Below are 16,206 nucleotides of genomic sequence, written 5' to 3' on the forward strand. Positions count from 1 at the left end.
TTGGCAATTTAAAAAAAATCTGCTATACCTTTGGATTTCATTTTGAGTTGGCTAATTTCTGGTACCTCACTAGATTTATGTCCACTATATGGCCAATAAGTGCCGTTAAACATATATAAAGCTTCTGTCCGATTCTAGAATCTAGAACTAAAATCTTTAACATATGCCAGTACAGAATGGTCATTATTCATCGCATACTACATATTATTCTATACACATAATATTTTATATTATTAATACAATTTGTGAGTACTTTTCCTTTTTCTCAAATAAAAATATTTCTATAAATATAGGTAATTTAAGTTGTCAGCCTGTAAGATTTGTTGTAAGGGAAACAAATAATGTTGCAACAGCATGTTATTTCCAGTAATTACTTTTATTTTAATTTATAAAAGGTTTTGTGACTATTTTCCTGTCTGAGATAAAATAAAAAAAATAGTTGCAAACATCTTTGTTTTATTAGCTTGCAAGTCTTTTTTTTTTTTTTTTTTTTACACTTTTTATTGTTATCACACAAGCTGGACTTGAAATAGCATAGTTTATATTGCATGGAGCACAGGTGCTTGCTAACCTTTAAGCCAAAGTTTTGACTTTCTCTTGCATGGCAACCCGTTCTCACTCCTGAGGCGTCAAAAACTGCCGCTTGTGCAAGAGCCCAGTGCGTCAAATAGAAAAGCACCCACTGGCATCTGTATCTGATGCATGCAGAGGGCAGTCTAAAAGGGAGGTGTCACTGTCTTCGGATAGTATTGCGTGTGATTAACCGCAATACACTATCATGTCGATTATTTTAGATCCCCTAACCCAACCCCGTTCCTGAACCTAACCAGTTATAAATGATATAAATCATGAATAAGGTTTCATGTTTAACATTGTTGATAATTGGTTAGGTTTAGGAATGGGGTTGGGTAAATTTATATACACCCGGAACTGAATAGGTCACTTCAGCAGAGCAGAATGTGTATATAAAATAATGCATAAATGTGAATAAATGTGGCTGATTTCAAACATAATGAAAATCATACACCAACATATCATGTCAGAATGACAAAATTATACCCTAACATTTAATTTGACAATGATAAAAATTGGATTCCCGTCAGTCTTTGACAATGAAATTTTGTCATTGAAAGCAATGCGCTTGCCGAATGCATCAGAAACTGATGCCAAAGGGTGCTTTTGGCGTCCACTTGTTGACGCTCTGGGCTCTTGCACAAGAGGCAGTATTTGACGCTTCGGGAGTGAGAATGGGTTGTGCATGTCTATAAAGACTCATTCAATCCTTACTGTTTTGGTGGCTGGTTTGTCTGGTTCAGGGGCTGGCTTTGGTTCAGCGGGTTTCTGCTGCTCAGGAGTCTTGGTCTTCCAGCTGTTAATGCGACCAGCCATGCCAATGTTCAGGCCAGCTGTTTCCTGAGTGATTGGCAGAAATGTATACTTTCATTTCGACTGGAATTAATACAAACTATTTAATAATTCTTTATAATTTGCTGAAGGTTTTTCGTAGGTACAACTTTTAAATAGACAGTAAAGCACAAACTTTCTCTCCTCTCACATACCTTTGTGACAGCAGGGGGGCTTGCAGGACTAGAGGTGGGACTGACCACGTTCCCCTTCTCCCACATACTCTTGATGTTCCGCACACCTTCAGCTACAGGTACATCCACAGGAGATTTGGGTGATTTGGTCACTTCTTTAGTCTGGTGAACAACAGATGAAAAGTCACAGATTATTGATGTCATATAAATGGTGGAGGCTGCTTCAGTGCTCACTATTTCTCACCTGAACAGCAGAAGTGTACTGCTCCAGTCTGTTTCCAATCTTGCATACTAATGGTGTGTGTGGCATCTTCACTGGACTAGTGTGAATGCAGACAGTAGCATGTCAGTATGTCTCAATAGCCCTTATTCAAGCTAGCGCCATCTTTGATTTTGAATGGGAATGACAACGAGGCTGTGAGGGATAGACTTACAGTCTCTTCAATGGCACGAACAATATAAAGCTGTAAAAAGCTCCTAGATTTTCCACAACTCATGTTGTCTGGAGTTCTTTGTATACTAAATGTTCTTGGACAGATATTCTATCAACATTTTGTCCGCGGAATGATCCAAAAACACTTTAAACTGCAGTAGAGCCCATTGAAGAGACTGAAAGTAGGCCCAAACATACTCTACGTAAGTACATGAACACAGATGCATCTTGCTACGCAAGCTCGATTTCACACTTCGTTGCGTTGTGAAATATGTCAGAGCGCAATTCATAACCTAACGCAAGTACATGCTGTATTATCTGCGTATCCCTCACAGCCTCGTTGTCATTCCCATTATAATATCAAAAATGGCTACTGTGAATAAGGTCGATAGTATCTCTATCACATTATCAGTCGGAACCCCAGAAGGTATTCTACTGTTGAATAAACACATATCCTAAAAACAACTTCATGCGGCATTGACTTCTTACCTTTTAAGTGCAGATTTGTTCAAAAATTCAGTTTTCTCCCCAATCTGTTAAATATTAAAATGTTACATATAAAATGTTACAGCGAGCTTACTCATTGACTGACATACAGGATATATAAAAGATACAAATGTAATATAAAGGATATGGAATAAAACATTCTTAAATAGATGTCTAAGCATCCACATGGCAAAACTATTTACATATACAGTATATATACATAGAACATACTGTATACTGTGGCAAACAGCACACATCTATAATTATTACGTTCCACATTACACTCTAAATAATGAATATTTCTTTCAAAAAAGTACAGTGGTGGTTCCACAGTACAGTATTTGATATATACCATTGTACTGTACCATATTTATAGACCATGGTATTTACATGGTACTCGAAGATATATATATATATATATATATACAGTATATTCAATTTCCATCATAATAGTGACCAAACACTACGGATTACCATAGTGCCATGTACAAAAAAAAAAAGAAAAGAAAAAAAGGCAATACCATTGTACTGTTTTGTAAATTACAGTTCTGTTAATTGGGTCATAGACCCTTTGACCTTGGCGGAGGCACCCTTTGGAGCGATGAATGGAGCTTTACTCCCTTCTTTGGACTCCTCCTTTTGCTTCTTTTTCTCTGCTGCCTCTGATCTCCTTCGCTCAATCTCTTCTTTCATCTTCCTCCTCTCTTCCTGTTCATTGTATTGGTAGGAGGACGACAAGGGCACAGCAAAATATATGAAGATGTATCATGCGGCATCAAAACATAATTTTATTATGAATGACTTGCTTAGTTTCAATAAAATTTTGTGGTATTGAGTAAATACAAAAGCCCTTTTAAGGCAAATTAGTTCATTAGGCAGCCATATTGCTTCTTTAGCTCAAAGCACACTGAATAAAACTGTAATTTCAGGCTAGTCGAACTAATGCATATGTCTGTTCAAGAGTAAACAAACAGGCAATTCTTCTATCAAAAAGGCATTTGGCTCTTTTAAATAAAAAGCATCATTTCCATTCCTTCAGCTACCAGGACCGGCACATTGAGGTTTGCGATTGCTTGCATTCTGTCTTACTACAAAATGTCTTATAAACACATACTTTGGAACTGCAGTACACAACATACTTACAGTTTGTTTGAGTTATATTCCGGGATCAAAACAAGTTAAACTCAATCGACAGAATTTGTGGCAAAAATTAATTTAAACTCTTCACTACTTTTCTTTAGAAAAAAAAAGCAAAATCTGGGTTACAGTGAGGCAATTACAATGGAAGTGAATGGGGCCAGTTGGTAAACTTTAATACTCACCGTTTCAAAAGCTGAACCAAAAGATGTAAACTGTATGCTTGTTAACATGATTTTAGTGTGATAAAATCGCTTACTGAACTTTTCTTTGTAAAGTCACATCTTTTTATTTTATTTCTACAACTTCGTTGCCATGACAACTAACACCTTAAACCCTAAAACAACCATAAAAACAAAGATTTTTAACCATGTTACAGCTCAAAGAATACACAAGTTTTAACAGAAGAATTGCCACACTGTAAACTTAATTCTTGCTTTTTTTAAAGAAAAGGAGGGATGAGTCAAAATTGTTTTTTGTGGTATTCAACATTATGCCACAAATGCAGTCGACTGAGCTTAACTTGTATTGAGCCTTGAATATTTATTTAAGTAGAAACTAGAAGTATACAAAGTACGTAGTAAGGAGAAGTAAATTGGGATTCAGCCATGTTCTCTAACAGTGGTTTACAGATGGAGGGCAGAGTACTGCTGTTTCCATTTGACTTTTTCTACCTCTTCCTTAGTCTTCTTTTCTGCCAGCTGCTGTTTCTTCTGTTTCTCCTCTTCCTCCAGAATCTTCTTCCTCTCCTCCCTCTTCTTCTTAAGCTCCTCCAGCTCAGCCTCAGCCGTTTGCTGTTTCTGCTTCATCTTCTCCAGCACCTCGCTGTCCGTCTCATTTCTCCGCCGCTTCAACTCCTGTAGCTTGCGTTCTGCCTCCAACTTGCCGATGGGATCCTGCTTCTCTGTTTCAGGAGAGCGTAAACCTATGGGGCTAAACAATTGCTCAAAATTAATCATGACTCTCAAAAAACTGGATACCTGGAAATGTAAAAAGAAAAGTTCTTACATGAGAAATTAATCTGTCTGTACCTTAGCGTCTTCTCTGGTTTCTTGGCTTTTGCAGTGCTGTCAACTGCATCCTGTGGCTTAGTTGTCACTTTCTGCTCGAATGGAGAAACAATAAATTGATTTTATTATTTATCATTTTATTCTTAGGTTGTGGTGTCATTCTATCAAACCTAAACTTGTACAGGGATAGTTCACCCAGAAATAAAAATTCTGCTATCATTTACTCACCGTCTTGTTGTCCCATATTATTATTATTTTTTATTTTTTATTTTTTTTTACATCAAACACAAAAGGGAGATGTTAGGCAGAATGACAGGCTCAGTCACCAATCACTTTCATTGTATGGAAAAACATTTTTTGCAATAAAAGTCAACATTTTAGGTTAACATTCTGCCTAACATCTCATCTACACAAAAAAAAAAAAGAAAGTCATATGATTTGGGAAAACCATGAAGAGGAGTAAATGATGACAAAATTGTCTTTCTTTTTCTTTTTTCTTTTTTGGTGGTGGTAGTGGTGGTGGGGGGAGGGGGGAGTTTCTGTATCTTTTTAAATAGATCCACTGGTGTTAACTTGGCATGCAAAAATGAAGGTTTTGGCTTTTCTGCCACAACCTAAAGAGAGGGAATAAAAACAAGCCTTTAATTTCTTCCAGAGAATTCTGTGAAATTTGTGTTTGCAAATGCGTTTTTTAACCTAATGATCGGTGGATATAGCATTGATAGTAGTGCTGCCCAAGGTGGAGCACAGATTAGCTAACATGTTGTTTGTCATTCAAAGTTAGCACCACCAGTAGAAAACTGACCACACCACATGCAAATGACACTGCAAAAAGGCGGTTTTAAGGGTATTTTACACAGTATGAGGTAACTGCAAGTTCCCAATTTCTTTTAAAAGGTAAGAGACAACAGGCCAGACCGGAGGTGGCATTGCTTGTCAAGCTCGGTCACAAGAATTCTGCCGCTTTCATTGCTTATGATTGCTTGCTGCCGAAATCCCTTTCAAGGCAAGTTAATCCACTCGGCGGCCATCTAGGGAACACACCCAGGCGGCTATTTTCTATGGATACAAGTGGCATAAAAGTACAACTCCAATCTTCTTGAATGGGGTATGACCGCAATTTCCAAAACAGTTGGTCAATCATAAATTTAGCTTAGATTATACTAAAAAACTCTATTTTTCAGGCTGATCCAGCTAATGCACTTGTGCGTTCTCAAAATGAATTGACTGGTGATTGACTCTTTTACCTGTAAAGGCCTTTCACACCAAGAACGATAACTATAACGATAACTATATTCATAAAGTTTTAAAAATTGTCCACACCACAACTATAACGATAATGTCACAGAGGAACACTATCATTTGGATAATTTCAGAGCGATTTTCTTCCAGCTGATGAACGATAAAATCATTGAAAACCAATCAAAATCCATCCAACTTTAAAGGGCTCGAGCCACAACGTGGACTCATCGTAACATTCAAAATAACACACTCCAGCACCGGATCACCACTTATTATATCACACGCAAACGAAAGGGAAACTCCTGCTCAAGAACCGCCAATGCTTCATCTGCATTCTTCTTCAGTATTAACGGAGATGAGATAATGAAAAGCTAATGCAAGCTGGTACCAAAAATTATCTCAGGTATCTAGCACTAATGTTGAAAACATTTTCTATTATTTTATTTTTTTTACATTTTCTTGACTGTGAACGTAACTGCAGCGTGCTTAGAATAAGCAGAACGTTATCGTCTGTTGCTGTGGACGCTAATATAGTTGTCATTACAGTTATCGTTGTAGTTATCATTCTTGGTGTGAATGGGCCTTTAGGCAGGATTTCATTTTCTACACCCATATTCTCACATTCACTTTAAAACAAGTGCTCCATCTCAGGCTAAATAGTCTCTGTGGCGGCACACACCGCACAAGATAATTATTTTTTAAAATCTTTTCATGGCTGCCGTGTGTCATTAAGTAATCAAAAATGACTATAAACAACTGGCATTTAGATCTTATGTGGTTCGTTCTCTTCAGAACAGCCTGTAATCACTCTATTTTCCCTATATATAGTCCACTATCTGGCATAAATAGTGAATGAGTAAACAAGTAAGTGAATTTTAGCACAGCAAATGTCTGCCCTCCATCTTGGCATCTTGAGCTTGTCCTAGAACATTTCAGACCGCCTCTTGTATGTATGGAAAGAGGCTGGAATGGAAAAGGCCTACCACATACCATGTAAAACTGCTTAAAATGGCAAAACACCAGGCCGTCTTTTCAAAAACACAGCAAAAACACTGCATTTTCAGAACTGCACATTTGAAGCAAAGAAGCGGAAAAGTAATTTGAGAAGACGCTGTGTCCATATCCAGGGAAAAACTGGCAAGCAATGCTGGTTGACCACAAATTGTATAATAATAAAAGCGTGGACTGTGCATACATTTGTGATAAGCATGACCCAGCGTAAGAGGTGAATACCTCTTCCTTCTTTAGTTTAGCTTTTTCTTCAGGTTTGGGCCTAGTTTCTTCTGTCACTTTCTTCCATTTTGGCTTTTCCTCACTGTCTTGCTTTGGAGTCCCAAGTTTCTCCTCAATTTTCTTCTGTGTTGATGGTTTTTCTTCAAGCTGCCTCTTCATTTGTGGTTTCTTCTCTTCTTTCTTTGGGACTTGGGCCTTAACCTCAACTTCTCTCATTGACTTTTTAGGCATTTCTTCAGAAGTCTTCTTAGGTACATAAGGTTTTTCTTGTTCTTTTGTAGGTTTCTCAGCTTCCTTCTTTGCAAGAGGTTCTGAATCTTGAGTTCTAAACTTCACCTCCACAAGTTTTTCTGCAGGTTTCTTCTCAGGTTCCTCTTTCTCCACAGGCTTTTCTTCTTCATTTTGTGATGTAGCTGGTTCCACTTTGACCTCAACTTTTACTGCTGTGTCCTCTTTTGCAGGTTCCTCTTGCATTACCATACTTGATACCAAACTTTCAGCCTCTTTCTTTTCTAAATCTGCACTTGCTAAATCTGCTTGTGTTTTTTCTTTAGTCTCTCTATTTGCAATGAAAGATTCTTCCTACAAAATATAACAAATGTTAGGAAATCAATTCAAAGCAATTCACTCCAATGTTGTGGTTAAAAAACCCAGACAAATCTTAAGACCTTCATACCTTATTTGTAACAGCTGGATCTTTGTGTTCCTCTGTGGATTCCTGTAAAAATGAAGCGTCAAAACAGATCTTAAACTAATATCGCAGAAACCACATGAACCACAGAGCTAAAGTACTGGACTTTCATCATAAGATGAAATGACAGCAAAATAATTTACTGTTTGAGGAAATTACCTGTTCTTTGAGGTAGGACCTCTGTGGTCTCTCCTCCTCTTCCTGGTAGTCTTCTACTATCTTCTCAGGAGTTTCTTTGGGTTCTTCAGCTGCTGTGACTGGTGCTGGCTCCTCCTGTACCGTGGTTGTCTCCTCAACCTCTGCCTTAGTTTCTTCTATCTTTTCTTCTTCTTTTTTCTCTTCCCTTTCCTTCCAGTAGTTGGTTCCTGTTGAAGGGACCTCGTTTTGAGAGGACTCTTCCTCACCATTTCTATCACTTGGCTCTGTGGTGGTGGTGACATTTCCATCCATGTTGTTTGGGTCAAGTTCCTTCTGCCTCTCTAAAGCCTCCCTCATTCTTTTCTGTCTCCGCTCTTCTCTCTGAGCAATCCTTTCCAGGAGAGCCTGGTCATCATCCTCAGTCGGTTCAGAACTAGTGATCAGTGTTGATGTCTCAGTACTGAAAACAACATCACTGGTGTTCAGTATCAGAACAATGCAAAGTGTTTGTTTTAAGGAAAAGTTTTTGGTTTAAGTTTAAGGGTAGACTTGTCTAAATTTTAGTTACGTTTAGAGGTAAAGTGTTTAATTTTTTTAAGGTTAAAATACTTTCTCCAATCACAACTTATAGACTTATAATGTGCAGAATGAATTTAAGTAAGCTATTCATAGGCTGATTTCCCAGAAAAGTGTAAACACCATGGCACTATAAAAAAAAATGCTCTGTTGGTTTGGGTGTCCTGACCTGCCTGACGTAATATATAGCCACATTGGCTAAACCAATTGCATGAGTTTGGGGCTTGAGTGCCTGTTTTTCTGACCTATGGAATATGGTAGGTGTGTTTACGAAATTACACATTTCAACTTTAATGAAAGTTTCAAGATTTTAAGTAAGGGTGGACTAGATTTTAAAGTGAGGATTAGGATTATTTAGGATTTCATTTCATAACCCGTCAGTGAATCAGATTTAGTTTTTCCTGCATGTGAGAAGCAATAGGGTGGATTTACCTATTAGTTTCTGTTGCAGTGCTGCTTGACTCCTCATTCTCCTTATTGCGCAGGCGTTCCTGGTGGGCTCGTCTACGACACTCTCGAGCTGCCTCCTCGTCATCATCCTGAGAGTTCATCCTGTAGCGGGACAAACACACTCATTATTCAGTATGAGTGCAGACAGACAATACTGACAGATATATGAATGCCTCCTGGCTGAATGCAGAAAAAGCACATGGGAAATAAACATTATCATAAACTTTATATCACGCTGAGGAGTCAATAATGATTATACGACCAAATGAATATGACACATGGAGTGTAAATTACATAAATTACTAATACATGCAACTACAACACAAACAAATTCTTACACTAAAAGAAAATAATAAATGTTTTCCTTACAGTGATGGTGTCAGATGGTAATATCATGTTACTTAGACAATGGTACTAAATGATTGCCATATTCATATTTCCTGGTATTTACATGGTTCTTCAAATGCTCAAGGTATTACCATGATACATATCCAAAAACACATGATACAGTATAACCATGGTGCATTTCCATAAAATTATTATATTCTTATGGATATAAGCAAAAAATGTACGGGAGAAAACAGTAAAATGTGCAAACCTTGAGATTCATATAAACTGTGTGTGATTCACAAGCTTGAAGACAACAGTCAGACCCAAAAACCTCAACTGTAACAAAATTTTGAAAAAAATGGAAGTGTGCAGAGAGTGGTTTGGAAAGCAATTCTAAGAAGTGAGCCTTGTTTGCATCCTTGCGGTATGGCAAATTAGCCAGACTGTAAACTTAAGGCCGATACCAAATTCTACAAAAAGATCTCCACATTTTTGTCCTCATTGCTGCTTCAGATGTTACCCACATTCTTACCGCTCTATTGGTCTGAAATACTTTCCCATCTTGCACTTGAGGAAGTCTGGCCTGGCTTTAGTTTGCCATGGCATGCTGGTGTTTATAAGGCAATATGAGCACTTGAAATAGCCAGTTGATAGAGGATGGGTTTTATTTTCCCTTTCTCCTCTTCACTTCCCTTCTCAATGACTTGCAGATGTTGTAGATGGTAGAGAGAGACCCATTAACAGGGACCACAATTCTGTTTCTCCATTCCGGGACAACAGCGGAAATCCAAAAGAATCCGTTCATCTCTGGGAGTTCCAAATGGGGAAAGGTCATCCTGACAGACAGATGGAGTATCTGTGATTTTCTTGGAAGAATATGTCTTCTGTGAGAAGGATTGCTGAATGAATACAATAGCTTTCAGACCTCTGGTGTTGAGGATGAAATGCAGAGATGGAGAGAGAAAGCTAACAGTACTGACAGAGACTGAAGCATTATGGCTGAATTTTTAGCCTTGAAAAAAAAAAAAAAGAAAAACAGCAGTCAAAACATTCCAAAGTCTGTGGAGTTTCCTTAAACTAGTGCAGAGAAACATAGTACTAGACAGGCCTGATAAACAGCACTTATCAATACTGCGCATGTGTTGACGACCCTCTTTAAAAATGACCAGAGTTGACGGTGTTGGTTGACTTAGATAAATAGGTGCAAGTACACTGAAAAAAGTCGTAACCTGCAATTGTAACCTTAAGGATATATTTTTACCTGATCTACTTGTTGGTGTAACCTACTGCAATTTGTCATGTACATTTATTCAGATTAAATAATATTTTTCAATTGAGTAAAACCAGTTAATTTAGATGTTACCGCATTAAGCACATTTTTTGGGTTACCTGACAAAACTGATGTGAATTCCATTTTTTGGACTGTGGCATTGTGGAACAAGATGAATGGAGAATAAGTTGCTTCATTCCCAAATTACTTTGCCAATATTGTTGATATTTAGAATTTTTAATAGTTAAAATTCAGTTGGACTGAATTACGATGCCAGTGTTCTGAAGTGGAAATTTACTGAAACTATTGAATGAGTAAATGTGTTTGGTAAAATGTTGAAGCATCTGGTGAAATGATTAATCAAGTGCTAGGGATTTACGGGCGATGCCACGATCACTTCCTTTGAAATAAATATGTGGGTTGTGAGGAGCTGTTTTGAACTGAAAACCATGACAGGCAGCAAGGATTTGAGGCAGTTTAGATTCTTTTCATCAATAATTTCATAGAGAATATTTCTTTTCCAGATATGATTCCAATAAAGTTTGTTTTCTTCACTACAAAGCCATGGATGTGGTAGAAATGCCTTGAGGTTTCTGTCTTGAGACTCATCCATCTTAATAAACATTCCCTCATGGTTACTGCAGCACATATTCACCAAACAGTTCCAAAGAGCAGACTGAAATATGGCAGTGCATTAGAAGAGAAATATATCCTCCTCACTTAGTGTTTAACATGCACACAAAAAAAAAAAAAAAAAGAAAAAAGAAGCCTTACAGTGTCAGAATTGATCATTTCTCCAGATGAAAGGCTGTTATAAAGTAAGGCGTGGTGGAGTTGGCCAGACTATCAGCTGGATTTGAAACTGATTTTTATCAAAGGTTTGGTTTCCTTTTCAGCTCAGATTGTTTGTACAGCTAGGCTTGTGAAGCTTATGTGTGTAATTTTCCTCAATGTTAAAAATACTTTCTTCTATCACTGTTTAATGAGAGACAAACATGCCAAGTAGCTACAGTAGTTTCTCTGGTAGTACACTTTGGACCTTAAAGGTGGTGTCTTATCCTTCTGTATTTGAATATTTATTACAAAGACTTGTAAAGAAATGAAAATGTCCCTTTAGGGGTTAACACTGCAATCAGCTAGGCCATCAATACTGAGAGTGCAAAGATAGAAAACTTTGGAAAGAGTGAGATTTGAATCTATGATGTTGGCGCAGCAACTAACAACCAAAAATTGGAGAGTGGCCAATTTAATATCCACAGAACGGCACTGTCCATTTACACTAACACTAACTAGGTATCCCAAATACACAAGGAATATATATATATAAATATTTTCACTCATTTAGTTTGAGGCAAGTCCATTGTTTTACCATGTTTTTCCAGACCAGGTCCCTTTGTTTCAGTTGGCAGATCTGGCAACACTACAACTGGTATATCACCAACCCTTATTTCATTCTAACCGGTTACCAATTGGAAAAGAGGCAGCGGAACGCAGAAATCCTGCTCAGAAAGAATTGAAATAAAAAAACATTTTGTTTTTAGTCCCTGTCTGACTGTCACATGTAATGTTAGCATATACTTTGATATATTCATTTGAACAAGTTATATCCCTCACAAAGAGTTGCAAAGGATCTGTCATCTTCAATAGTACACATCTGCTGAGCAGGCCTTATATGGACTGCTGGACAGTGGGAGTTGTAGAAGAATGGAGAGACTGCAGCTCTCAGTCTATGAGTTGGGCAAGTAATCTTGAACTATAAACATTAGGAAAAGACCTGGCCTGACAAACCCACAGTGCACATTGCCCATGCTAATACAAAACCTTTTTATACTGTATTTGTCAAAATTGCATTAAAATGAATAGTGAAAGGCCTGTGGAGCATAAATAAACATTTTAAATGTACATACTTTTGTGTGTTACATGAAAAACATAACTGTTCGCTGCAGGAAAGCACTGCAGGAAAATACCTGAAATGGACTGATGAATAAATCTGACTCAAATCAGGTTTAAACAAGCCTAGGGTAAAAATAAAATGACAAACTATTATTTACAAAACAGCACTAATGCGTGGACATGCTATTTCTCTTTTCTTTAAAATGCCATTAAACATTTCTTCATTAGTAAACCTTACTCTATCTACTTACAGCAACATGTAATCTAATTTATAAACTTACACAGATATGTGGGTGAATCTCATGAAAACATGTCCAGGTAACATTTCACCCAAAAATCAAAAGGATTTTTTTTTAATTACGATTATGATTTGTTGCATCGTGAGATTATTTTTTATATGACAATCAATGACTAGCACTGTAAAACACTGTTTTATTTTAATTAAAATGAGCCTCAGCTAAAGGGGGTAAAACAAAATACTACCATTATGTATGAAAACATATTATGTACACATTTTTAAAATTTTACAGTTTACAATTTTAAAAAATATTTGTAAAAAAATTCCACATTATAGTACTGAGAATGACATTATATCCAATCCATTCCTGTCTAAAATCAGATATTATCTGGCTTCACTCTACCAACCCGTCATCTGTAATGATGCACCATAAACAAAGTAAGACATTTACAGCCATATCAAGTCAACCTTTATAAGGAAAAGAGTTGAGAGAGGCACGGTTGTTTGGAACACGCAGACACAAGCCTCTCCAACTTGGCCAGACAGTACTTCTGTGGCTTAAAATAGTATAACACACAACATCGGCACTGATCTGATTTTTATTGCATCATCTATAAATAATGAAACTCAAGATATATAAAGGTATATAGCTCTTATAACCATTACCATAGCATAATAAGATATAAAAACTAGACAATAACTGAGATTTTATTTAATTTGAATGTTTCAAGAAAGTGGGGGATGGTCAATGTGTGTGTGTGACTTACTTCTCTGTCTCCCTCTGCATTTCTTCACGCTTTTGTCTCCGAAGCTCCCTGCGGCGCTCAAAATCAAAGTCCTCATCCATGATAATTCACTCAAATTTCCTTGATTATAAGCTGAGAGAGCAACAGAGAGACAGACACACAGGGATGGATTTACAGTAAAACATTTGAACTGCAGTGTCAAGGTGATCACCCTGATTTAAACTGAGGTTTAAATGTTCCCACTAAGCTGTTTGGTCAATAACTTACCAGGGCCACAGCATTTCAGTTTGATTCCTGTTTCCCTGGGAAAACTAACAGGTAAGTCAACCTTTGTCACCTTCACACCCAATCCCGTTTCCCACTCCCTCAACCAGATTTTCGAAATCAGCTCTACTCATGGAAACATTATTGTAAGTTTCAAAAAAGTTATAAGCAAAAGTGCAAATTTGCTTACATTCCCTTAGATAATGACTGCTGATACATATTTCCCAATTTAAGAGGCATAATAGTACTTGAAGGCTTATGTAGCTCACTCTCTGTTAGTTCAGAGAATAGTTTCCTAACCAAATTCAAGAGCTTCGCCAATAGCCCCTAGCCAGCATGACACAAAACAAAATAATCTGAGACAAAGCTGATACGCAAATGCAACAAGATGATTCTTAAAAAACAACAACAACAACAAAACACTGGACTTCATAATACTATCATCTTGACATTATCTTCTATGAAATAAAGAACTTGGGCCAATCCATGATGAAGCTGTAAGTGACCTACAGCTTTCCCTGGAATGTGAAAGAAAGCCTGGCTTTGTGGGTATGGAAACATGTCTAACAAGCTGCCACAGTGTGGGTCAACAGGGCAAATGTTCACAGGTGCAAAGCATGCAGGTATCAGCCAAGCAGACGTTTCACAAGGGTTTGTTTATGTGTGGCCATCAGACATAGCTATCATCCGTCATTACCTCCGGAGTGCTTCTTATTAAGAGAAGCTTTAGGAATGTCTGCTATGCGTACTGAGGCCTTTGATTTTTTTAATACAGTGGGGTTCGGGTTGAGTTAGAAAGCACTGTTATATTTGTGACAGGCAATTTAGTTGGATAATTCTGGTAAGAATTTTATAGTCAATCTTAATGCTATACATAGTCCTTCATTTTACATTATATAACAGTTAGTTTCAGTGCTCTAATTTGATTGGCCAAGCGGCATTCCAAGCAACACTTTTTTTAATTTTTTTTTAATTTTTTTTTTACAGTTTTTACATTTTCATTTAGTTATAATCTTTTCTCTTTTTTTCCAATGTATCCTTTCAATTTAGTTACATTTTCATTTGTTTTTACTGTCTGATTGGTAGTTTAAATTTGTTCAGTGATTTCTGGTTTCAGTTTAGTTTTATATTTTAGTTGAATTATTTAGTTTTGTTTTCTGTTTATTGTTTACTGATCTCATTTAAATTAGAGCTGTCGATTTACTGTGTTAATTTGGTGTGATTAATTATATATATAGAAAATAACACGTTAAAAAAATTAACGCAATTAATCATGCCTCCAATCTGTATGTAAATTCCGTAATAAGGAATGTTCCTACGTTCGGAGCAATTCAAGCTTGATGTACAAGCTTGATGCAGTAGGGGGCAGTCAGCGCTCCAGCTGTACAGGCAACATGCCTCATCAAACCAACAAGAGCAACAGGCAGCTAAGCCTTCCACAGATGCGATTTGCACTCAAAGATAGCTACACCGAGCTGGGACCTTGAGACGTGTTTTTCAAAGTTTCAAACTATTTTTTCTTGGCACATCGTCCTAAAAACACGAACTACAGGCACTGAAAACTAGTGAGATGCAATGCAACCAAAGTAAGATGCTCCAAATGTGTCCTTCTGATACACAAGTACATCAGCATAATCACATGGGAAGTTAGCATGTTGTTTCAGAGTATCTGTACCGTAGGATCGGCAAACATTATTCCGACTCACTGACAAGCACCGTCTCCTTTCAGACATGTTTGTGTCGGCTCCAGTTGCACTGACATGCATGATTTGAAGGTTGAGATTTTTCCTTCTAACTTTAAATTTTTTTATACCACTTATGGTTAGGTTTAGGTTTGGGTTGGGTGGTCTGTACCTACTTTATAAAATATACATTGTTGCTGTTTGCATATAAAATAGAGCTTAATAAAACCAATCCATAGTTCCAAGTGGTTTGTGGAGTTTAAAGGTACTTTTTTTTAGACCCAGTTTCCTCTGTTCTTCTTAACTCTTGCTTATACTTGAAAGAAATAACACAATGCTTTTGGGTGAAGTGGGCATGCTATACATTTCCCAGACTCTCTTTTGCTGTCCAGCCTTAGTTCCTACCACAAGGTACTGTACAGTCAAGTCCACAAATCATTCCCACATTACAGAGATGGAGAACACATTCTAATCTACATATCTATGACTGATTCTAGGTCCTGGGGATTTTGCCCTCTGCATGGTTCTCATTTCTTACCCTGAAATCTTGAGAGAAAATGCCAAAGCTTGCACTGGAATCTACTAGTGTAACCAGTCCAGCCCAAAATGCCCTTATTCTCAAACACAGATAAAAAAAAAAAAAAAAATAAATAAAAAATAATGAAATGAATATCTGTAAAATATCTTTATAGTAAAGAGTGACAGATGATGTACAAATCTGTTAACAAGATTAATATACCCTGTCTAAAGCCCGTAATGGAAGCCTTTGTGTGAGGAAGCCATTTAGAACTACATAACGGGGGCCTGGGTGGCTCAGCAAGTATTGACGCTGACTACCACCCCTGGAGT

The 16,206-nt window shown here is 37.2% G+C and overlaps 1 protein-coding gene across 5 annotated transcripts in view; it reads right to left on the reverse strand.

Annotated features, from left to right (window-relative positions):
- Positions 1–16,206, reverse strand: part of LOC127437566 (non-muscle caldesmon-like) — a 29,207-nt gene that overhangs the window by 8,626 nt on the left and 4,375 nt on the right. For 4 of the 5 annotated variants that reach the window (XM_051692564.1, XM_051692562.1, XM_051692565.1 and 1 more), the window contains 12 exons: positions 13,433–13,543; positions 8,917–9,036; positions 7,930–8,368; positions 7,756–7,797; positions 7,080–7,661; positions 4,626–4,696; positions 4,269–4,527; positions 3,034–3,165; positions 2,461–2,504; positions 1,783–1,858; positions 1,560–1,700; positions 1,288–1,413 (listed from right to left, as the gene is read on the reverse strand). In XM_051692564.1, the coding sequence (XP_051548524.1) occupies positions 1,288–1,413; positions 1,560–1,700; positions 1,783–1,858; positions 2,461–2,504; positions 3,034–3,165; positions 4,269–4,527; positions 4,626–4,696; positions 7,080–7,661; positions 7,756–7,797; positions 7,930–8,368; positions 8,917–9,036; positions 13,433–13,512 (2,112 nt within the window). In that variant the 5' untranslated portion in view covers positions 13,513–13,543. The remainder of the gene's footprint in view (positions 1–1,287; positions 1,414–1,559; positions 1,701–1,782; positions 1,859–2,460; positions 2,505–3,033; positions 3,166–4,268; positions 4,528–4,625; positions 4,697–7,079; positions 7,662–7,755; positions 7,798–7,929; positions 8,369–8,916; positions 9,037–13,432; positions 13,544–16,206) is intronic. The other variant, XM_051692566.1, reaches the window with a different exon arrangement.

The sequence above is a fragment of the Myxocyprinus asiaticus genome, chromosome 48 (assembly GCF_019703515.2).
Source record: "Myxocyprinus asiaticus isolate MX2 ecotype Aquarium Trade chromosome 48, UBuf_Myxa_2, whole genome shotgun sequence".
NCBI classification, from domain to species: Eukaryota; Metazoa; Chordata; class Actinopteri; order Cypriniformes; family Catostomidae; genus Myxocyprinus; species Myxocyprinus asiaticus.